The 24381-nt window shown below is 40.3% G+C and overlaps 1 protein-coding gene across 2 annotated transcripts in view; it reads left to right on the top strand.

Annotated features, from left to right (window-relative positions):
• Positions 1-24381, top strand: part of RhoGEF3 (Rho guanine nucleotide exchange factor 3) — a 623028-nt gene that overhangs the window by 382514 nt on the left and 216133 nt on the right. For both annotated transcript variants that reach the window (XM_065237667.1, XM_065237666.1), the window contains 3 exons: positions 755-1666; positions 2201-2998; positions 20777-20896. In XM_065237667.1, the coding sequence (XP_065093739.1) occupies positions 755-1666; positions 2201-2998; positions 20777-20896 (1830 nt within the window). The remainder of the gene's footprint in view (positions 1-754; positions 1667-2200; positions 2999-20776; positions 20897-24381) is intronic.

Here is a 24381-nt window from a genome sequence, read left to right as displayed (position 1 = left end):
CTGTGATTGAACCCAGGCCTGCTGGGGTGAGAGATAATTACCAACTTCTGTAATTTTTTACCAAACTTCCAATAGCTGAACGTTCGGAAAAACTTTGACGCTCATTTCAAAAGCTGTTTCACTAAATTTTAATTTAGATACGATGTTAGCCTTGTTTAAAAGATTGAGTCTTGCCATTGTGGTAAAGTATTCCTTGTTTTGAAGCCTCAAAACTAATAAATTAAAATGCCTGATTTATACCGAACAGTTGCTGTTGAAAGTTCGGTAAAAATTACCGAAGTCGGTAATCATTTCCAAGTGTGTGCACAAATGTCTTTACAAATCGTAAAATCGTCTGAGTTGTGGTAGTTTGAGACTAGAAGAAAAAATATACATATCATTTAAGCCAATTTCATTAAGCCAATTATTGTCAGTCAGTTCAGTTTCCTCCGTTGATTAATTCTTATTTTAGTAGAATTAAGTTTTCTTTTCTGCATTCTATTTCTCACCCAAAAACAAAACAAAAAACGTATCTCCAGCAAAATTCAACCATCTCTCAATTTATCAACTCTCCAACAGTGCGACACACATAGTTAGCTGCAATTCCTGCAAAAACCGAACCGTAGATGTAGCAGTCAGTAGTGCATCCTGCGCACCCATCAGCTTGGGCTAGCGAACTTCGCGCCATCCCTCACCCACACTCTCAAGCTCCCATCTGCTCTTTCAATTAACATTGCGCTACTAACCGTCGATTTTCTTTTTTTCCCCCATGTAGATCCCTGCAGCTGTCGGAACGGTCGCCCAGTCGGCAGCAGGTGGTAACGGGTGGTGTTGGTGTTGGTACTCAGCCGCACAAAGTGGTCGTTCGGCTGGGGAATGTCCCGAACAAGGAACGGCCGACCTATACCGGTGCCCGCAAGGTTGGTGGCAGTCAATTACTAGCGCAGCAGGATTCGGTTTATCCACGTGTATCGCCGAACACTACCTTGGATCGGTTGCGACGGGAGACGGCTTCGCATTCGATCGATGTGGACAAGAGCAAATCGTTCGATAACAACAACTATGGAGTGTACGAGTACGATTTCGACAAGAGCAAGTCGTTTGACGAGAACTATGGCATCGAGGGCGAGAAGCGGGGGTACGTTGGAACGGAGGGCAGGTCCTACAGCCATGATCGAGTGTTTGGATCGACGGGCACTTCGTCGAGCAACGAGTACAGTCAATCATCTACGTCGAGAAACAGGAGTCCACAGACGTATGGAAGTAGATTGTACGACCACGATCTGCAGCAGTACGACGTGAGCAGGATGAGCCGGTCTCCGATTATAAACTACACTCAGAGACGTATAATTTCGCGGGAGCGCTCACCTGTACCTGGAGCCAGCAAGCCTTCGCTGGGGCACTATCAGAAGCCTTCGGATTTGTATCTAATGAGGAATTTGACACCGGATTCCGAGTATGACGATCGAATCACGCCCGATTTTGTGGATGATAAAACACCCGCAGCAGGGACGACCTCGACGGTGACAACGACGTCTACGCCAATGGCAGCGGCAGCGGCAGCAGTAGCTGCCTTCAAGGAAGCCGAACTGGTCAAGAAGTTCTTGTACGCTACCAAAAACAAGCAATTGCAAAGAGAGTCACGTAACGTTGTTGTACCTCCGGCCGGAACGCCATCTTCTGGAAGGTATTGAACTGCTTAATTCCTTCTCCTAGCCAATCAAAATCAAAACAAACAGAAAAAAGTAACTGTCAGAAATGTAGCGATCGATCACGACTAACACACTAACCCGAGTATGGCCGGTGCCACGGTACCCGGCAGGATCACCCAAAATCAAAAGCCTAACCGTAAGACTAACAAGACTACTAACAAGGAATTTAAATACGATACGATAAGATTGATATTTTAATACGAACAACGTTGTTTTTAAGAAAACGATAAATCATACGAATGAACTTACTACGTTAGTAGTTACTAACTAAAAAACGAAACTGTTAAACTTTCACTTATGGAACTGTTAAACCAATCAAGTGATTCAAAAGTGTTCTAACTCCCCTTTTCGATGTACTCTATAGCCTAAATCAAAATAACAGCCAAAACAAACATCCAAGAACAAACGTTAGTATACAACCCCACAGACAACATCCAGAAACCTGTAGCGAAATTGGCCACTGTCAAGATTTTTGAACGCATTTTCCCTCCTCTTTGTATCCATTTCAGTTGTACCGCTAGTTCCTGTGATTTTTGGCCACACTGTGGCGTCACGTCGTCGCTAACGGTCGAACACAATCAGTTAACAAAATCGGGTAGTGAAAACTGTTTGAACAGAAAGAGTATCGGTGCTGGTGACATTGCAAGTAGTGCTACAGGTCTTCTCAGTGGAACAGGTGGTGAAGTGATTGTAATCGGTGCAAGGTCCGGCGCCACCCTGGTCCCGATCAAGGCCAATAGCTACGGTGGCGTCGGACACCATCCGCTCAAGAAGCAAAACAATTTCGACATCCACGACCGGGATCTCCCGACGGTCATCGGCGGTGGACCGCCGCGCTACATCTACGGCGCACCCCGGCCATCGTCGATTGTCAAAGCGAGCTCGATCACCTTTCTCGGTGAACACGAGATGCCAATTACGCGGGACCGTGTTTCGAAATCGTTCTCCCATCAGGGCTCGACGTCGACGATGACAACGATAGCAACGGGGACTTCCGTGCTGGTGAAACAGGATTCCACGTCCTCGAAAAGCAATTATTCTCTGGCCGATCTAGGATCAGGCTACAATAGTAGAGCGTCGGCCAAATCAAACCACCCCAGTGGAAGCAACGGGGGTGGTGGGGGCAGCAGCAATAGCAGTGTTAAAAGCAATAGTAGCAATTATAAAGTCAATCGAAGCCCCAGCAATAGAAGCAATCCTCCGCCGAGCAGCGGAAGCAATCAGCGGCATGGATCGAACGGTGGTACCAACTCCTCCTCGACGGACAAGGCTGGCTCCGGGAGTGACGTACGTGATAGGAAAGCGAGGTGAGTCTGTTGTTTTTTCGATTGTTTCTTTTTCTATTTCCTCCAACCCAAGCTGACCATTGTCGAGTGAGTTCTCGGGTTTCATTCATAACGGGAATTAGCTGACACCTCCCATCTCTCGCTCAGCTGGAGAAAGAGCAGAACAGATTGGTTTTTCCCGTGCTTATGGTGGGTGATGTATCTACCTTGAATGGTTGATTGGGCGAACGAATGAGGTCCTTTGTTTTAAGAAATAGTGAAGCAATGAAATTTACTAAGAGTGGTGCCAAGAGGATTGGTTATTTGTAGTCGTCGACAAACACAATTTCGCTTTCTTTTAGCTGGAGTCTGCCAGTGTATTAAATGCTAATGAGATTTTGATTCGATTACAGAAAAAAAAAACGGATGTAGATAATATCACGAGTAAATTATGGTCCAGGCGATAAATTAGCAGGGGAATAAATATATGCCCTGTTATCAGTTCATTTTTAACGGTTGGTGTCTGCTTATAAGATGTTTAAAATTAAATGGTTCTTGGTAGCAAAAGATGGTTAGAATGGTGGAAATTCTAAATCTAAACAATTATGGGAGCTAAAAATTGAATGCGTATTCGGTAAAGTTATGGAAAATATGATTTTGGATCCTGACCAATGAGTGTGAAATTTCTGAACAACGAAAGAGAGATTAGTAATTTTCATTCAATGTTACTATCTACCCCTAAGGGTGTCTTGTTTTTAGAAAGCCCATTGAATATACATTTTATAAAAAAAATACATTTAACTTCCATCGTTTGCAGCAATCGTTCAGTGGGATTTGAACACCTATACATTATAGTCGCTATTTTTATTCATAGTCTGGCGGATAGAATCTCGAGAACCTATTGAGCTGTCAAATAGTGGTTTAGTGTACCAATATAATGAAAATAAACTACAAATTGATGAATTGTACATTGAGAATTATTCCAATGTTAGCTTTGAACCTCATCTTGCCGCAAAAATGTGTAGTTTTAAGAAAAGTTGCAAAACAGGACTTCGCCATCTTCGAGAGTTTGTTTTTTTTTTAAAGAATTCTGCCTTATTTTATAGAATCATGATATATTAATCGGTCTAACTTTTCCGCACACTGCAAAAAAAAAATTATATCACTTCAAAGTGGATGCATTTCAATCGTGTCGAAAATATTGTGTAATATTACTTTCCAAAAAGGACAAATATTTTGTTAGACATTTGTTCTAAAGTCTTAGCATTCGAAATTCTATGTACTTCGTTAGAACTGTACCAGGGAGGCAACTTCAAAATCATCTTCAGAACTTTGTTCTGAATCCTTTGAAGTGCTTTTTTCCTAGAAGTGCAACAACTAGACCATATTTGCACAGCGTAAAGCATGGCCGGTCTAAAAACTTCTTTAAATATTAGAAGTTTATTCTTAAGGCAAAGTTTGGATTTCCTGTTTATAAGACAATACACACATTTTATAAACTTATTACATTTGGCTTGAATGCCCTCAATGTGATCTTTAAAAGTTAATTTTTGGTCAAGTACTAATCCAAGATATTTCACTTGGTTTGATCAGGAAATTGGAACTCCGTTCATAGTAACTATGTTACTACTACTAGGTTTCAAAAACGAAGCTCTAGGCTTATGTGGAAATTTTATAAGTTGAGTTTTGGAACCATTGGGAGAAATATTCCATTTTTGTAAATAAGAAGAGAAAATTTCTAAACTTTTCTGCAGTCTGCTGCAAATAACACGAAGACTTCTTCCTTTAGCGGAAATGCCTGTGTCATCGACGAACAAAGATTTGTGGCAGCCCTGAGGCAATCAGGTAGGTCCGAAGTGAAAATGTTATACAATATAGGCCCAAGAATGCTACCCTGAGGAACTCCTGCTCTAACAGGTTGATCGACTACTGGATTTGGAATTTTTATAATTGACCTGCAGAGTTCTGTCAGTTAAATAATGTTGAACTAATTTCATAATATAGAGTGGAAAATTAAACTTTTTCAATTTAGCAATCAAACCTTCATGTCAAACACTGTCGAATGCTTTTTCTATGTCTAGAAGAGCAATTCCAGTTGAGCAGCCTTGAGATTTGTTTGAACGAATTAAGTTGGTAGCTCTTAAGAGTTGATGAGTAGTTGATTGTCCATGGCGAAATCCAAACTGCTCATCTGCAAAAATTGAGTTCGTACTCATGTAAAGCATAATTATATTTAAAATTATCTTTTAAAAAATTTTACTTATTGAAGAAAGCAAACTTATTGGACGGTAGCTAGAAGCTTCAGCTGGATTTTTATCCGGCTTCAAAATTGGAACAACTTTTGCATTTTTCCATTTATCAGAAAAGTATGCCAAATGGAAACATCTGTTAAATAATTTTACCAAAAAAGACAAGGTACTCTCTGGTAGTTTTTTGATGATCTTCACCTGGAGCTTTCATATTATGAAACTTTTTAGTTGTAGATCTTACTTCGTCCAAATCAGTCCCGCAAATATTCAGATAATCCCGAGAAACCTGATTTTCAATAGGACTTTTAAGACCCAAACTGAAATGAGCTTTTTCCAAATTTGTGAAAAAAAAATTACCACCTTTTTTAAGCGCTGGAATAGGCTTTTGAGGTTCTTCAATTTTTTTATGAGCTTCCAAGAGCGTTTGGAACTTGGGTCTAATTTTAAAAGGCAAACATACTTTTGAACATAAAAACCAATAAATGATCCATAAAATATTGGAAAACGTTCCATAAAAAACATCCAAATGATCCATAAAACTTCGTAGAAAATCCTTAAAAAAGTTTAAATGATCCATAAAAAATATCAATATGATCCATATTTAATGTAAAATTTAGCAACACAATTGTAAAAATGTACCACTAAATTTCTAAGGAATTACCCATAAACATATTGCAATTGATCCATAATACATTCAGCAGTGAACCTTAAACCAAAGAAAGTGATCCTTAGAAAATCATGTTTGCGCACTTAAAAATATAGCCATGTTCGTATAATTGAAAGCAACTTCCTCAGAGCAGTCTCGTTTTGGACAGCTTGAAGCTGAAATAGGTTTTATTAAACTAATATAAAATCAAAACCAATCTTAATGCTTATAACAAAACCTATTTCAGCTTCAAGCTGTCCAAAACGAGACTGCTCTGAGGAAGTTGCTTTCATTAATCCGGACATTCTTGAAGAACAACATCGGATATAACCTCAAAATGTCAGAGGGATCAACACCACCGTTGAGTGAAGAACAGAACAGCGATAGAAATTGTACGCTTTGTGAAGGCCATGACCACGTAGATGATATGGTTCAGTGTGATGTCTGCGATTTCTGGACCCATTATAGTTGTGCTGGTAAGACAACAGCTGTAAAGGAGGTTCCGTATACGTGCTCTAAGTGCACAAATATGCTGAAGGTGGCAAAAGGAACCAAGATGTCTGTCTCAAAGAAACCACCTAGCAGAAATAATAGAGCGAGGAGTGATGCCGCAACCGAATCTGGAAAAGGAAGTACCAATGAGGTCAGCCTGGAAGAATCCCTAGACCAGTTGCTGCAGGAGTAAAGCGCAAATAAGAAAGCGCTGGAGGAAGAGAAATTCCTCCATGAAAAGCGATAGGAGGCTGAGCGAGAGATTTTCAAACCGAGAGTTATCTTCCGTCACTCTTTCAACAAAAATTTGGCTAGATTTAGCATTTAGGGATTCAATTATTATTTTAGTTAAGCACGCAAACGATGTAGAATGAGCTACTTACTAGTTACTTAGGGTAAATCATGTATATAGCGTTTAGGAACAAATTGTAGGTTTCCAGATTTTAGGATCAAATTTTAGTATCTAGATTAAGCAAATATAGGGTTATTAAATTCAATATTTGCACGAATTCCACCTCCAACTAACCTACTTCAGTAGCTACATAGAGGTAACTTTAAGACCAGAAGGTCCCGAAGAAATGTGCTCAACTTTTTGGCTAAGCTCTGGTACTATCTTCGGTCCCAAGCTTATCGATGCACCCCTATAAAACACGAGAAAATCCACGAACCCCTCATTTTACCTGTCAAACTTTCATAGCGAATCAAAACAAACATTGTGTAGTACTAGAATTTTGACTAGAATGGGGTACGTTTATCGATTTGCTTGGGACCAATAGGCAAGTCAAGTAGTGAGCCAATTTAAAATCGTTAGTTTCGTATTGATTGTTGGTAGCTAGGTCACTACAAATAACTACAATTTAATTAAACGATAGGTATATTAACAAATTTAGGCAATTAAAATAATTTAGCTATAAAACGTTTTTTAGATGGTTTGGAATTGTATCTTCTTTTCCTCTTTTTTTCTCGTTCATACTCCGACCTATCTAAGGTTTGGCTCAACGGAACTGTGAGTTCACAGTTCCGTTGAACCAAACCTGACGTCTGTCATTTCTGACATCGACCGTTACCGTAGCTCTCTGAATCCCCCACAGGGTTGTCACTGGGCTTGGCGGTACAGGGTTATCCCGATATTCCGAACAGCCATGATCCATAAATTAGACGTATATTATTCACGTTTTGGACACTGTATCATTAATTTTGATCCATAAACCATGAAAAATTGCTCCATTACTGCTTAACTACTTAGATTTACTGTCCTGCCGTGTTTTTAGGTAGATGTGCGGAGCGATGGTCAAGTGTCTAGAATTAGCTTCCAAAAGAAGCTTCTATAATAATCTTCTTAAGAAAAAATGATAAATAAATGTTAATTTTATGGATCATACCTAGGGTAGGTGTTCCAGTTGTTGGTAGACGTGCTTATTTTTGTGTGTTCCAATTAAAGTCTATATCGAGGGGGGCAACACATCCAAATCTCAATTCTAGATGCTCATCAGATCTACCACTAGCGAATCAATCTTCGAACAATATTCTTTCATTTGTCGCATCTACTTGCATCGCGCCTCATATTTTTATAGGAAATCTTTAGAATCGTCATCAATCTTCTTTCTATCTACTATCTAATCCGCCAGATAGCTTTCATGGCAGGATCGCGTGTTCTTTGATATTGTCTCCTACGGACATTTTTAAGATGGATCAAGAGCTGAAGATCGTCGTCTATTATAATTGAATCGAATTTAACCTCGCATTTTGGTACTGAGACAGCTCTTGCTTTAACTATAGAAGTAGTCAGAGATTCAAGAGCATAATTAATGTCATCTTTGGTTTGCAAAGGAATGTTTGGATCGAAGTTATATTCCATAAATGTTCGATATTGCTCCCAATCTGCTCTATGGTAATTGAAAGTAGAGCTGTTGGGATTAGAAATTATTTCTTGGGATATTTCAAAAGCTACTGGAAGGTGATCAGAACCGAAGTCAGCATGGGTAACCAATTGGCTACAAAGTTGACATGAATCAGTTAAGACCAAATCAATAGTGGAGGGATTTCTTGCAGAAGAAAAGCATGTTGGGCTGTTTGGATATTGAATAGTGTAATAACCTGCAGAACAATCATCAAACAGAATATTACCATTGGAATTGCTTTGAGCATTATTCCATGAGCGGTGTTTTGCATTAAAATCACCAATAATAAAGAATTTAGACCTATGACGGGTAAGTTTCTGGAGGTCACCCTTGAGAAAATTCTTTTGCTGGCCTACGCATTGGAATGGCAAATAGGCAGCTATAAACGTAAGTTGTCCAAATTTTGTTTCAACAGAAACTCCCAAAGTTTCAAAAACTTTGGTTTCAAATGAAGAAAGAATTTTATGTTTGATTCGTCTATGAACAATGATGGCAACGCCACCACAGGGTCCATCAAGACGATCATTTCTATAAATCAAGTAATTTGCGTCCTTCTTAACCTTATGGTCAGGTTTAAGGAACGTTTCAGTTATAACGGCAATATGCACGTTATGAACTCTCAAAAAATTAAATAGCTCGTCTTCATTATCTTTAAGAGATCGAGCATTCCAATTTAAAATGTTTAATGCTTTAAAATCCATTACTGAATTTTAAAGTCATGACAATATTATTAGCAAATTTTACTCCAGTTTGAATAGCATCGAACATGGAGTTAGATTTAAGCATATCAGAAATCATGTCAATTAATGAATTCTGTAAAAATTCCATTTTAGGGGCAGTAATGCTTCCTAAGTCAAAATTGTCAAAATTTCCGTTAGAACGTTGGTTAGTATTTTGATTTCTACCCGCTGCAATAGCAGCATAGGTAGCTCCATTAACTCGCTGAACATTGTTAGCAGCGAGGGGAGTAGGTACAGATGAAACATTTGAAGCAGGGGTGATATTTGTACCTACGGGTACGAATGTAGAATTTGTTCCTCGCTGACCGTTGTTAACAGCAGAGGAATTTGTACCTGGTCGGAAACGTGGAGCGTTTCCTACCTGTCGGTTAGAACGAGATTGTAGGATCGCTTTGCGAGTCTTACATTCCCAAAAATTGGATTTGTGGTTTTCACCACAATTTGAACATTTAAATTTCTTAGGATCTTCCTTCACAGGACAGTCGTCCTTTGCGTGAGAGGAATCACCACAATTCATGCATTTAGCTGGCATGTAGCAATTTTTAGTTCCGTGACCCCATCCCTGGCACTTACGGCACTGGGTGAGGTTTTGGAAATTTCCTCCAGTCTTCCTGAAGTGTTCCCACTTCACTCGGACATGGAGCATAAGGCTAGCTTTTTCTAAGGCCTTAAGGTTGTTTAGTTCACTAGACTTGAAGTGAACTAAATAAAAATCATTAGAAATCCCGTTGCGCGAATCGCCAGGACGGGATTTCATTTTCATTTTGATTACTTGGAGTGGCACAACTCCAAGTAATTTTGCCAGTTCATCTTTGATCTGATCCAGGGATTCACCACTGGGCAGTCCTTTCATGACAACCTTGAACACACGTTCAGTTTTGGTGTCGTAAGTAAAAAAATTGTGCTTCTTCTCAGTAAGATACTTGAGAAGACATTTAAATCCGTCCAAGGTTTCAGCCAATACACGGCATTCACCCCGACGTCCAATTTGTAGTGAAAACTTAACTTTCACGAAATTCAAAAGTTCCATGCGAAGAGCATGGAAATCGGTAGTGGTTATCACAATAGGGGGAATCTTTTCCTTCTTGGCATTAAGCCGGGAAAGTTTACTAGAATTTTTCTTGGATGATGGATCATTCTCATCATCCGTGAGCAAATCAAATTGATTACTCAAATTAATTTCTTCAGAAGGGGGGTCAAGAGTTTGCCCCTTTCTTTTGCGTTTAGGCGCCATGGCGGCAGTAAATTTTTTATCCAAAACGACTTCCAAGCAGATTACTATAAGAATCTGAAGGATCGAAGAGGAATTTTCCAAATCGATATCCAAGAAGGATTACCTCGGGTAGGGTCCAAACAAGGATCGAAGAGGAATAAGAGGAGTTGAACAAGGTAGAAAATTTTTACAGGTTGAGCACTGAAAAGTGCTGTTTAAATTTGTTGTAGCTTTAGGTAGTAGTAACACTTCCTTAAGCAAAAAGCAAATAGATCCGCACGGCAAGAGAGCACGATGCGGACTGACAAGAGATTTTGTAGATTTTGCCAGTTCAACCTTGAACACACGCTCAGTTTCGGTGTGGTAAGTAAAAAAATGTGTGCTGCTTCACAGTACGATACCGTCCGTTAGGCTCATATTCTGTGATTGATGTGTTTTCTCTAATAGGGGAAATGACTCTAATGTTGGCTTAAGGATCTAAGATTGAACTAGCAGCCGATAGAACCGATTGAGGCTCAACCTGGAAAGGCCCATCGTACGACTTACTCCACCAGAGCAAAGGCTGGTTATAATCTCCGAGCTGCAGAGCATAGTCATTGAATTCCAAATTGGAAACAATAGCACCGATGGAGTTCACATGATCCTGAATACCAATGACATCGTTGCGGCGGTCAGGAGGTAAATAGATCACGCCTACACTAATAACTCGACTTGGCGTAGTGATTCTAACCCACAGCTGTTCTAGAGCATCGGAAACAGGTGTCGGATCGATATAGATGACTAGATGAAACAGTGATTAGGACACCTCAACCACGGGTTTTTGCACTGTTGGAGGCATTACGGTCTGTGCGATAAACCGAAAAGGCATTTCCGAACAGTTGAGCACTGTATAAACGGTCATCGAACCATGTATCCGTCAATACAATGACATCGTAATCGCAGTTGCTAGCGGACAAAAAGAACGAATCTACCTTGGTCCGTAGTCCTCGAACATTCTGGTAGTATATGCGCAGGAGATAAGCTACGTTTACAGCGCTAACTGCAACAGATACGTTGTCGGCCGATGGAGCCGTGGTGGAAGATGAAGAGCTGCATATAATACCACTGGAATTCGAACAGACATCAGGAAGAGGCAATCCAACATTAACGTGGTACTTGCCTACTAGAGCAGGTTGGAAGACCCTCTCTCTACATCCAACAACTGGTCTGGGACGACTGTAAAGAGCGCAGGCAGCGGTATGCAGGACCGTGTCGGAGAGATCGAGGGCTTCCAAAGTGCTTTCCACGACGCGTCCCGAGAATCCAGTGTTTGAAGCATCCTCAGCGTGTTCAGTATGAAGTTCAATGTTACAGGTACAGTGCGCAGTGGCAGAACAAATAGTCCAACTGTGGGGCGAAACATCTTCAGGCAGGGAGCACACATTATTACATTGATACTTGCCTTTATGAGCAAGCTGGAAGACCTCTTCTCGCACTGCAGACACAGGGCCAGGACGACTTTGACTGCATTGATGAGGAAACGGCTCGACTGTGCTAGGTGGATTAGAGGCTTCCGTGTTGCTTTCTAACGTGCGTCCCGGAGATTCACTTTCGATTGCTGGATCAAGATGACTGTAACTACATACAACACGAACCGGCGCGGCAGAGTTCAGTGGCATAGGGACCAGCGTGGTAGTTTCTGAAATGCGTACAGGTGCAACCAGAGCGGCCACATTGGCTGGCGTAGAATCACTGGTAAGGGAAATATCATCAGGAGAGACGTGGCTGAGTGAATTTTGCGAGTACTTGCCTAGTATTGAAGTCTGGAAGACCCCTTTCACAATTCCACACACAGGGCCGGGATGACTCCGATGGCTGGAACAAGCGATCGGCGCGACTGTGGTAGATGAATCAGGGTCTTCCATATTACCTTCTACGATGCATCCCGGAAGCGAAGAAACAGTGATAGGTGATCTTAAGGAGTATCTGTATCTGACCCATCCGATGATTTTGGAGATGCGGACGCCTGCGCGTTTTTTTGCACGATTGTCTACGAACTCCCTGAACAGGATTCCTTCCGGCCACGAGTCAGGATTAAGGGCGGCTTCCCGATGGTCAAAATTGATGCCAACTTTGAATGAAATGTTGTTGAATGAATTTAGGTCTGTGCCATTTCTCACTAATGGAACTACTTTCACAACATCATTGCAAACCAAAGTTTCTTTTGCGAGCTTGAAAACGGTGTCAGCTTTCACGGACGGATGAAAATGCGAGAGGTAGATCTAGAATACATCTTTGGACGTGGGTGGAGCAACGATGATGTCACCACCTTCCAGAGATCTTGTACCTCCAATAAGTTGTTTCACCGAATTGATCCACTCCTTGCTCCTTGACTGGGACTTGTGGCTGCTTCTGTTGTTGTTGTTGTTGTTGTTGTTGTTGTTGTTGTTGTTGTTGTTGTTGTTGTTGTTGTTGTTGTTGTTGTTGTTGTTGTTGTTGTTGTTGTTGTTGTTGTTGTTGTTGTTGTTGTTGTTGTTGTTGTTGTTGTTGTTGTTGTTGTTGTTGTTGTTGTTGTTGTTGTTGTTGTTGTTGTTGTTGTTGTTGTTGTTGTTGTTGTTGTTGTTGTTTTTGTTGGTGTCCGTAGTCAGCGCAGGCCAGGTACTAACAGAATTCTGTATTGATTTTTTGCATTTTGACGTCCCTTCACGTATCTCGGATACGATAGCATCTTCGCAACTAGTAACAGTCGAGGTGATAGTGCCTTGCAAATCGTGAACCAAATTCGATAGCAGCTCTACTTGCTCACGAAGTTCTGCTATTTCCTTCGACTGATCACGTTGGGAGGTCAAAATCAAATCGCGTAGAGAGCGATTTCCTAGGACAACTCTGCATGATGTACATGGCCAAAGAGCTTTTCCGCAACTGAAAAGCTGCTGCATATGACTGCGGTTAACGTCCGAGCATTCAGGCTTGACATGAAAAAAACTTAAGGGTTGTGTCCTAGACACGACCGCAGTATGACGTAGAACTACGCAAAATTGATGTGTCATGCATTTTTGATTATTAAACTTTATCTTAAATTTTTAAAGTATTTCAATGCTTCGGTTATGGTTCAAAACTCGCGACAATTCATGTTAGCAGAATCAGACCACGGTTCATCTTATGCATGAGATAAAGTGTTTAAATTTAATGTAATGGTTAAGAATTAACAGAATTTTCCATACAGGAACTGACACTATTTCGTCAAACATTTTTTGTTGATTTGCACCTCAGTTTAAAACACAAAAACGCCATGCATGTTGTGGAATAAAACAATTGCCAAAAAATACATTATTTTTTTCAGTAGCTCCATCATTAGTTTTAAGTTAGGTTTCTGAAGCAGAGAAGAAAGTGAAGATAACATGTTATGATAACGCAACAGGCAGTTGTTTTACCTGTCAGAAGGCAGTACTTTAAATATTGAACAAAATGTCAACGAAGTAGGGGAGGAAGGGGTATAACGATCATACGTTTAAGCTTGTATACGGGTTTAAAAAATACGGGTTTAAGCACCTCTTTGTTCTCTAATTTGGAGGACAACCCTAACATAAAATTACCATGTATCATCATTATGTACTTTACAGCGTTTACTGTGACTTTTCTCAAAATAAATGTTTGGTTTCCAATAAGTAGGTGCTTAGTACAACATTAATTGAAAATTTGAGGATTCACCTAGGGGAAATGACGGCTTCGGCATGACAGACTATTTTCGGCAACCTAAATCGAAACACTATTTTCACTGGATTTTCTTACGAAAACACTTCGCTGAATGCATACAAACGATTATTTATGCTTTCAGCATCAATTTTACTATATTTTTACCACTGAGAAAAAGCAATTTGGCAAGGTTTTCTTGAAATGCAACACACGCACTGTTGGAGATGGAGCTAACATGCATATCTACCTAAACGCACCACACAACACCCTACAGTGTAAATCTCTCTGTAAAGAGTGGATAGAGCGCGCATGCGCAATCAGCCTCCGTCCACCGATCACTGACCGTTAACCAAAACGATCGATGCAAACCCACTCCCTATGTAAAAATTGTATATAGATTAGTAGTCATTAACAAACGAGTTGAAACAGACGTGCGGTCGATAGTTCTGTGCTTCACTTTCTTATCACGGTCTGGGTAATTAACGTTCGACGTGCAACTTTGCGGGAATTTGTCATTTGTGCGGTGGTACTTAATTAGTGTAGCTTCAGTCGGACCTTAGTGAAAAGGTCGACGAGCTTCTCAAGTGGCCTACATCTGAAGAAATAGTGGTGTTTCCTGGACGAAAATGGCTTGTGGCGACCCAAGCCCCCGGTCAGCAATTCGGTTCATGCAAACCGGACTTTGTACATTTTTCGGTGGCTGTTAAACAGCAGCAAAGTAAGACCTTCGGTGGCCGGCATAGTTCTTGCTCGACACAACAAATTGTAGCTGATTTCGAGTTGCCGATAATAGAACAGCAGATTTACATGCAGTTCAAATGGAACGGTTGCCGAAGAAAAACTGGTTGCCGACATTGCTCGCTCTCACTAGAGAAGATTGGAGCTTTGTAAAAGCGTTTCAAAACAGTTTTTGACAATTCTTTCGACTGAAATTGTTAGAGCAGCTGGCAGCAAAAGATTGTAAACAAACCAATAGGGTTTTTGATCTTATTTTCGTCCTACTAAGAACATCCCGCACTTTACCACGCTTTTTGGAAAGCGTTTGAACAAAACATGGAATGTTTTCATCAAAGATAACTTCTAAATTTATCCACCTTTCCGTACGTACCGTTAGATTTGATAAAGAGTCAAAGAATGTTGAGATATTATTAAAAATCTAACTCTGCTTCTTGCTTCTAAATTCGTCCCACGCGTTTCAATTCCGTCCAAACGCATTGAAACGCCATTAGATTTTCTTCGTCCTACGGATAAACGGAGAAAAAGGGGATGCGCTAGGAGCGCTTGTTTTGTTTTGAGAACAATGAGCGTAAATATGCATACAATGCGCTCTAATAGGATTTATGTCGTAGCTAATGAACTAACGCATCGGAACAAACGTATTATTGTTTTGTGCATGGTGAAATCATTGATATGATTGATGATTTCTGCTCGATAGAACGGAAATGGGCGATTACGACGAAGTAGCGCTCTTCCCTACTGCATATGTGTGCGTTCCTTAGAGAAAAAGGCTATAGGAAGAACGTCGCTGCTTAGGTTGCCGAGAATACGTAAATTCCCCTATTGAATTTCAAAGTCAGAGCAAAAGCTTGTAAACAGGTTACCTACCTGTTTAATGTTTTGATGATAAACATCATAGTTAAGGTATACCGGTGCAAGTTGAAACAGTACGTATATCTCTTAAGAAGTGAATATTCACTGTTATTATTTTTGAGAGGCATTGTGACAACCGCAAACTATATTAGAAATAATCTCAGTGATTATTCACTTCCGCTAAGAGCTACATCTACCGTTTCAACTTCCCCACGCGTTTCTACTTGCCCCGGTGTAGGGTAATGGATTTTGGTTGTACCTATTCATGTAATTTTCGCACTGCGTCTAAATGTATGCCGTGTTTTTCTTCTATGAATATTACATATGGACATGAACAATGTGTGTTTGGTGAAAAAATCTAACTTTCTAGTTTCTAATAATACTAAAAAAATGAACAATGTTCTCAAAATAGGATTTTATTGAAACGCGGGCTCGTAATCACAAGCATTCCTGAGTAATTGCGCTCATTGGGTACCTTAATTTAAAAAAAAAGTGTGTCGATTTTTATACATCATCTGAAAGAGCCTCGTTTTTTAGAAAAACGATTTTTTTTTTCGAAACCGTTGACTTTCTTCTCAATTTTTTAAATCAAAGATAAAAGAAAATATTAACTCCACTGTTTGACACTAAACTAACAAATTGACAGCTCGCTCTCATACAAAGTTCCACTGAGGGGCGCTAAGATGGTGATATTTGCTAATGTAATCGCACTTATTTGAAATAGTTGCAGTGCTCCAATTTTGATAAAATTTCGGATTTTGGAGCAATGTTTAATGTAGATTACGAATATGCCTTTACCTCAATACCCTTAAAGAAGCCAATTGGAAACAGTAGAAAGAGCTTCTTTCTCTATGATGCACGGTATATGCATTTGGGTTAACATCCGACGCTCCTTCTAAGCCCCGCCCCTGACAGGATTTCCCACCGTTTTTTTATGAATGAGATGAGGCAGAAAGTATCTTTTGTGCAGAATATGTAAAAAAGGAAGGACTTAGGATGTTTATCTGATTGCATATATAGAGGTACCAGATATGTTTTGAAGTCAGTTGGTGGTAAATCACCCACAGAATAACATTAACATATTGTGAGCGATTTTTTTTTTTTTCAAATTCGAAGCTCTCTGGGCAGTTACATTGTAGTTTACTTAATAATTATTTCCCGGAAAAAGTGATATTTAAAGTCCATTTTTTCAGGTTGTCGTTATAGGGGAGGGGGTGTTTTGCATAAATAACTTTTCCGCGTTTTGTATTAGGGGCTGTTCATTAACTACGTAGACATTTTTTGGGATTCTTGCCCCCCTCGCCCCCCCCCCCCTCTTCGTAGTTAATGAGCAGCCTCTTAGTTGAACGGGACCCAAGTCACCTTTAACCACTGACTTGCTCCTGCTTACTGCAGGACCAAGCGCCACGCCGTCCGAAGCGGTAATGAGCAAAAGCGTGACAGCAGTGCTGTTTTATGTCTTTTCAGAACGATATGCAACCAAGTGGTACTCGATTATGATGACTGGGTTTGGGAAAACGCTTTTTTTCATGAAAACAGTGATAAAATTTTCATTGGTTCAACAGTTTTATTACAGAAAAATTGGAAAAAATGTTTAATTCAACAGGTTTGTAATGTAATATCCTATCGATTGGCGTATTTGGATTTTAATTTCATCTGTAAATGACAAAGTTACAAGCGTTCAAAACCTGACACTATTTCACCACACATATTTTTTGATTTGCACCCCAGTATAGTCGACAAAGACGTAGTTCTAAGGGGGGAGGTAGCTCATCGATTCTTCCGGTTCGCCTCCTAGCATCGTGCTATAAGGTACCAGGCGATAACCAGGGTAGTTGATCGATAGCTCGATGACGTCATTTCGTTGGCGTCTGCAATGGGAAATTCTCATAGCAGGCGTTGACGATGGGACGTTGTCGAGTTGTTGAATAGCAACTATCGTGGTAGCTCACCGATTACCTGTCGATCTGCCAAATTTGGAAAGACGTCTGCATTGAATTGTCTCATATAATAATATTCCGCCCACTATATCACAAGAAATTGCGAGTAGCTGAGTGGAATGGAGATAAGTTAAGCATTGGGTACAGGACCAAGTCTCCCCTGGGTGGTGCCAAAAGATGAGCGCAATAGAATCATCAAGTTGCCATAAGGCACGGAATGAGACTATTGCATGGCTGGGTAGTCAAAGTCTTCCATTCGTTAGTCATTTCAGGTGGATTAGAACAGGTTTAGGTTTAGGGTGGGCGTTGGCCAGATTTGGATTTTTCAGATGTAATCCTGGATAGGACCCTGTCATTGTACGTCGCGTGAAAGTGGAACTTAATGAAGGCCTAAGTACTTTTTCGTAGTTTTTAGTTTTCGGATTTGAAAGATCGTCGGTTACAGTGGCCTGCTTACTGAGCAGAAAAACGCGGTCCCAGGTCCTTACATATCAAAGAGATTTATGGAAACTCGTTGTTGTCGTTGGTTCCGGGTTTTAATGGATACACAAATTTGAGCAACGGTATTATGTGATATGATGGGCTCGGTGGCCTTAGAGCAACCGTTTTTGCTTACTGAGCAGAACATCATGAGTCTAATCTCAGGCCCATCCACATTCAAGATTCGTCAATCGTTTTATTTGTTAATATGACTACATGGTAAAAACAGCAACTCGGTGATTAAAAAACTGCTCGTCTGCCTGGTGGTAAACGTTTTTGCTTACTGAGCAGAAGACCGTGGGTTTAGTCCCAAGCTCCTTCGCGTTATATGATCGTTAGGACATCAATTCAGCTTATTGTTTACCAAAACGAACTCTGTTGCAAACCCAACCCTCTTATCCAACATCCCAGTGATTCCTCGTGGAAGTGCAGAGGTGTTCTCGGCTTCCATCAAAGTGAGTGTCATGTCAACACAATCCTTCCCATTCCTTTCTTGACCTGTGTTCGGGCGCGGCCGGCGCTGGTATTGCCTAATTTAAGATCACCAGTTTTTACACATTGAGGATGATTGCTAGTCCCAAGCATCGTCTATTGGTTCTCTGTGTAATTACAGCTGATCTGGCAGTAACAGAGTAGCAACCGTGGGCGGTCAATCAAGCTCAAGCTCAAGCTCAAAGACGTAGTTCTACGTCAAAATGCTGCGCAAAAAGCACATTGCGCAGGTTCGATGTCACGAACTTCTTTGCAACATTTACCACAAACCCGTTCCATCTTAGCCGGTTAATATGGATGCGACTGTACTTTCAGCTGTATGCAGCAAAGAATGACGGCTTGATTTCACTGCGAGCAATAAGCTTGTGCGGATGCTTTGTCTGCTGAACTGCTATTGATGCAGATGTAAACAGAGACAATAATAAATGGGGAATAATTTTCACAACTTTAACACTGAAAAACACAGCAAACAGCGACGTGGGAATCAAATTTTCACAACTTTACGATAATACACAACGATAACGACGAATGCACACACAAACAAGTAAGTAATATACAATTAAACGGGTTAAAAATACGATATTAGCGGAGCTAATTGAAACGCGTAAGATATTCACTCACACACTATCTTAGTCCACTCAACTACTTTTGACTATAGTTTTAAGATGTATAGTATAGTGACCAAGAATCCTCGGCTCTGTAAAGTTAATTCGGTTGAGCCTTATCAAATAAATTAATAAATAAACAAAAATTATATAAAAAAAAATATATTGTAAACCTGAACGCTCCATTTATGTGCAACTTAAACTTAAACGCTCCATTTATGTGCATCATAGTAACAGAAATTTACACTTCTTTTTTCTAACTGTGTAGCTTCAAGCTTCCAACCCATCGGTCCTTTTCAGGAACACAAATGACTAATAAAAGAGTAAACCAAAGAGTAAGCGCTTGAATCCAAGACATATCATCCATGATTGGCTTGTACTACATGAATATCGACAGAGCACCTCACAAACAAAGCTCTCAGATTGCTTCCGAATTTCAATCGATCGAAATTTTTCACTGATAACGAGTTAAGAAATCATTTTATTATTTACTATACTTTTGCTGTGACATCATAACTACCTTTCGTAATCCTACGTCAAATCTACGGTCGTGTCTTGGATACAACCTCTTACTTTTTTCACAGGAAACGGCTAAATGAAGTTTCCTGTGTAAAAATTACATACAAAATCGTTCAAACAAAAAGTTTTCATATTTGACCATAAATTCTTGTTCTTCGATTTTTGCCACTTTTCAATTGGTAATAGTTTTGAACATTTCAAACGTTTGCATTTTTCATGATCTTTAAAAAAATCAAAATTGAACAAAAACATTTTGTATGTATGTAACATATGTGTGTGTTACACCTTTTTTGAATTTTAACTGAAAATTGCAATATATAATTACTGTGTATGTTTTCCCAATCAGACATTATTTTTCTCTAAAACTTTGTATAAGACGTCATTTTGATCAGAAGCTTTTTTTAAGCCAAGCCGTCCATTAACCATAAATTAAGTATTAAATATAAACAGCTGATTGAATTGTTTGAGCAACTGAGATCACACGATAGCTGTAACAGTAAGAGCTAAGAATAAATTAGACTAGATTATATTTGATTAGATGTTTTTCTTAAAGAGACTGTTTGGTCCCTAGCAAGAATGGTTGTCATTAAAATACGTCAAAAATACGTCACCCTGTAATGAATTTTCGGAGAAATTTTACATAGAACAGAATTTGATAGAAAGTAATAATGACATGCTCCATCCGGTTACACCATCTGAGACACCACCTTTCACGAAAACAATTACCCAAATTTAATTTCGCCATGTTATTTTTATCTCCTAAATTCCCCCATCAGGACATCATCACCTGTCACAAGTATCCGTTTCCCTATGCGCTACCAGGCAACAACGAATCGTCATCAGTCTATCGTTCAAAGTGATATCCACTGCGGATTGGGTTTTCACACCCAAACGCACCGATCCATTTTCCTCAGCCTGTAGCAATCACACTCCATTTCACGAGTCGAGAAAATCTTCCATCAAACCGGTGACAGCCTGGCAAGGAAGAAGATGTCTGAGGTGGGAAATTATTACATCACTCCATCATGGCAGCCTTTAGCTTTAGACATTAGCCCGAAAGATTCCCAAGACCACTCGAACCTCATTCTGGGAACCGAGGAAAAATATCACATCACCCCTTTTCCGTATCAGATAGTAATTTGTTTTCATCTTTTTTCATTTCGACATTCGCTCCGCACTCTGCACGATGATGGAAAATGCACCGAACCGGAAACGGGATTGCCACTCGACCACCATCACCACCACCACCACCACAATCATCACATCGGGAATTGACAGGCCGACCTACTCATCGACGACGAAACCCCGCTCTTCGTCGTCCTCGTCGTCGTCGATCAAACGAAAGTTCGAAATGAAGCTGAAAAGCCGCTCGCTGCCAAAGTCCTTCATGCGCTACAGGTTAGTGACGCTATTTGAGTTCCTTTCCGTTTATGAAGTCCAAAATTAATCGAAAGTACGTACTTTGACGATTATACTGATCCAAAGCTGGGTGGGTCGTTGAAAAATGACACCCAGTCACCCACTTTTGAAGGGATTCTAACATGAATCAGTTCGAGTTAAGTTGAAGACACGTCTCAGGAAAACTCCACTGCATAAAGCGTATCCGATTTTAATCTGAAACCGTGCATCAGAAGATGAACCGGTTCTCAAAGGTAAAGAGACCGTAAAGCCATTAGCTAATAAAGTTTGGTACACAGAGCTCGTGGATGCCCAGATCTCAAGTACTTAAGTAAGCTCCTCTCAATCCGGACTCACCTTATTAGGTACCTACCTACCTGCAGCAGCACATTGAAGGAAAGAAACAAGCCGGGGTAAAACAACTCTGACCTTCCGCCAGACCGAACTTGCGTTGGGTGGGTGGAAAATTTTCCTTTTTCTTGTATTCTTAAAGCTCGAACCAGTAGCAGCGTCGAAACCCACTCTCGCTTCAGTAGGGTGCAGCAGTTACGAGCTGAGATCGTCTTGAAAATGTAGAAGAGCAGGGCGTTAAACCAAGAGCAAATAACGGCAGGGGATCGGGCTATTAAAGTTTCTGTTTTTCTTCACGCTGTTATTCCCATTTCCACCCGCGTTCTTCATTTTGGGTTCGTGCGGTTAAGCTGTTTTCATCGGAGTCTGTAAATATTTGCTCGCGAAAATGGATTTCCGAATCGGAGTGATTTTTCTTTTTTTTTTTTATTTTACTATTTCGATTCACTGTACTTATGCTTTTGCGGGACATCCAACAGTATCGCCGGTGGAGGATTACTGGAGCTTAAAATTAGTCGCGATTTCATTGCGCTTCGCAAGTTTATGGGTTGGAAAGGGATTTTGAAAATAAGGAGGTTTGTTAATTGGATAATTGTGGGAAAATTATGGAATCGGAAGCACGATGAATCTTCTGGCATAAGGGGCAATTTATGTTGGGGCAATTTCCAACATTCAAACCCAGTTATGTCGACACATCATTTTAGATTGCAAAAAGCAGCGATGTCATGTGAAATATACAGAAGAATGAAAAGACGACTGCTTTTTGCAATCAGAATGGAACATCGAAAAAACTGGGCTTGAATCGAAAAAAACCACAAGCGAGGTCTTATATAATAAATGCAGGAGCTTGTATTTTGTGTAGGAATAGGAATTTGATCCGGGTTCTCTCTGTTTATACTATTTAGTATGAATATGATTGCCCTGAAAAGAACCTGTTGATATGAATTTTAGTTGGGACATGTTCAGAAATTTAACTTTTTTGGAAAATCTTGGTGGCCCTGAAAAGGGTCAATGGTATTACAGGCTTAAAGCCTTTGGAAGATGATGATGACGTGTGGGCAGCTTGATCAGCAAATCGTACCGGACAATCCCTTATTCTTCGGTTCAATAATTGGGCACTCGCAAGAGTCTAGACCCGTCTGCTGCTGGACAGGAGTTGAACTGGTGTCTGCGACAGGTTGGAAGGCCGCAGAATATCAGTGTCCACCCAGCTAAAACTCCTCCCCTTTTGAAGTAGTATTACGTTTTTCGGCAACAGGGGGGTGCAGTTGCAAAAAAACCAAAATCGACCACGTTACGAAAAGTGGCCAGATTTTGACTATTTATAACTCTGTCAATAGCAGATGGATTTTAATTCTAAATCAATTTCGATTGAAATTCTGCTAAAATGAAAACTTTACCAATTTTCAAAAGATCACAAATGTCCAACTGTTGCAATGGTGATCGAAATGATCACCGATTGCCTACAAAAAACGCTTTCCCTAACACAGATTCCAAAATCAAACTTCATCCGGTCTCACCGAACGGTGCTTTTTCAATCACCGTGTGTGGTGATGTACGGTCGTTCGTCATCATCAGCAGCAGTACTTTCGGCACTTGGCGTTGTACATTTTTCTCCAGTACACAACGAAAGGCTCCCCGAAAGCAGCTAGCTATCAAGGCTGCCCTTAAGTGCCCTCGATTCACCAAAGAAGAAGGAAGAAGCCGTACCGCTCCTGATCGGAATCAGTAACTCTCCGTGAGGTGCTGTGGGTCAGCTATGCCAAGCGGGTCACCATCGTTCCAAACAACATACAGCTCGCCAGCCTCATACGTGCTGAACACTCTAATAGCTCAGCATTACTCAACCACCACGACACAACGGTTCTTTTCAGGACCCCCATCAATTATTATTGTTTAAGAGTTAATTTTCATTGAACGTTCGAAAGCTCTTTGATAATGCACTCAGAAACCAAACGTTTGTGGTCAAATGCGTAACAGTATTGAAGTGATACATACAAAATATCGCACCCAAGCAACATTGCAAGTTTTGTCGCGGTTTTATACCATTCTAGAAGTCTAAAGCATGGTCTACAGAACCCTCCAACCTAAATTGTTACTTGGGCAGAGACCGAATACCACATGACCTCGACAATCAACCAGAAACACTTCGAATTAAGGTAGGGTTTTCTGCCTGTCGCTAGAAAGCTAAAGCAAAAGAATCTCGAATGTATATGATTGATCACGAATATCTCGCGATTGGAAAATCTTAGCCAGAAATTCCTTCAATCAATTTTCGCTTTTTTCATTATCTACTGAATAAACCAAAAATTCCGTGCGTTTTGAGCACGAAAATGCGTATTTTTGTCATCAAAAAACCAGGCGTTTCCGTGATGGGAAAAAGTGGTTTCCCTAACACAGACGCCGAATATTGATACCAAGTACGTAATCCTACGTTAAATCTACGGTCGTGCCTTGGATACAACCTCTTACTTTTTTTAGTTTTTCTCGTTAAACTCCTTCTCTCAACAAGTTGGTAAAACTTAGCCTTTAGCAGAAAGACACTTAACACTTTTTTCGGCGAGTTTATGATCCTGTTTCACGTCATGGTTCTTCTCTATGCCAGTTCAGATAAATTAGTACTTTTATTAATTTTCTCAACTGCGCTGAATCAAACGAGTAGAAATAAGAAGGAATGTCGGTTATGCGCTCGAATAATTAAAAATTCAATAAATATTTAAACGAATAGCTGGAAAATCTTTACGATTAATCGTTAATCGAATTATTGGACTTTTAGGCATCCCTAGTGTAATTTCATGTTTTTTGGTGGTCCTTCGAAAATGCCGAACAGCAGAATTGCAACCAGCAAGTGTAACACAAGAACCAAAAGCTGTGCGATGCTAGTTTCCATTGCTATGCTAGTTTCCATTGCTAGGGGCGATAGTCAATACTCTTCATCAATTTCCTTTTTTGATGACCACGGCTTCACTAACCTATTACGCACTATTTCTGCTACGTTCTTCTATCATCCAGAACAATAAACGTATCAATGAATGTGTTTGCCGTCGAGTTATCAACGAAACAGAAAGTCGATGATTGCACCCCTGTTTCCAAGTTTGGTTACAAGATTACAACTCTGGAGAGCATTTTGTGTG

The sequence above is a fragment of the Ochlerotatus camptorhynchus genome, unplaced genomic scaffold, assembly GCF_037179485.1.
Source record: "Ochlerotatus camptorhynchus isolate MF236.1 unplaced genomic scaffold, CSIRO-AGI_Acam_v1.1 ptg000639l, whole genome shotgun sequence".
Classification (NCBI taxonomy): Eukaryota; Metazoa; Arthropoda; class Insecta; order Diptera; family Culicidae; genus Ochlerotatus; species Ochlerotatus camptorhynchus.
This window is presented reverse-complemented; position numbering and strand designations above follow the sequence as displayed.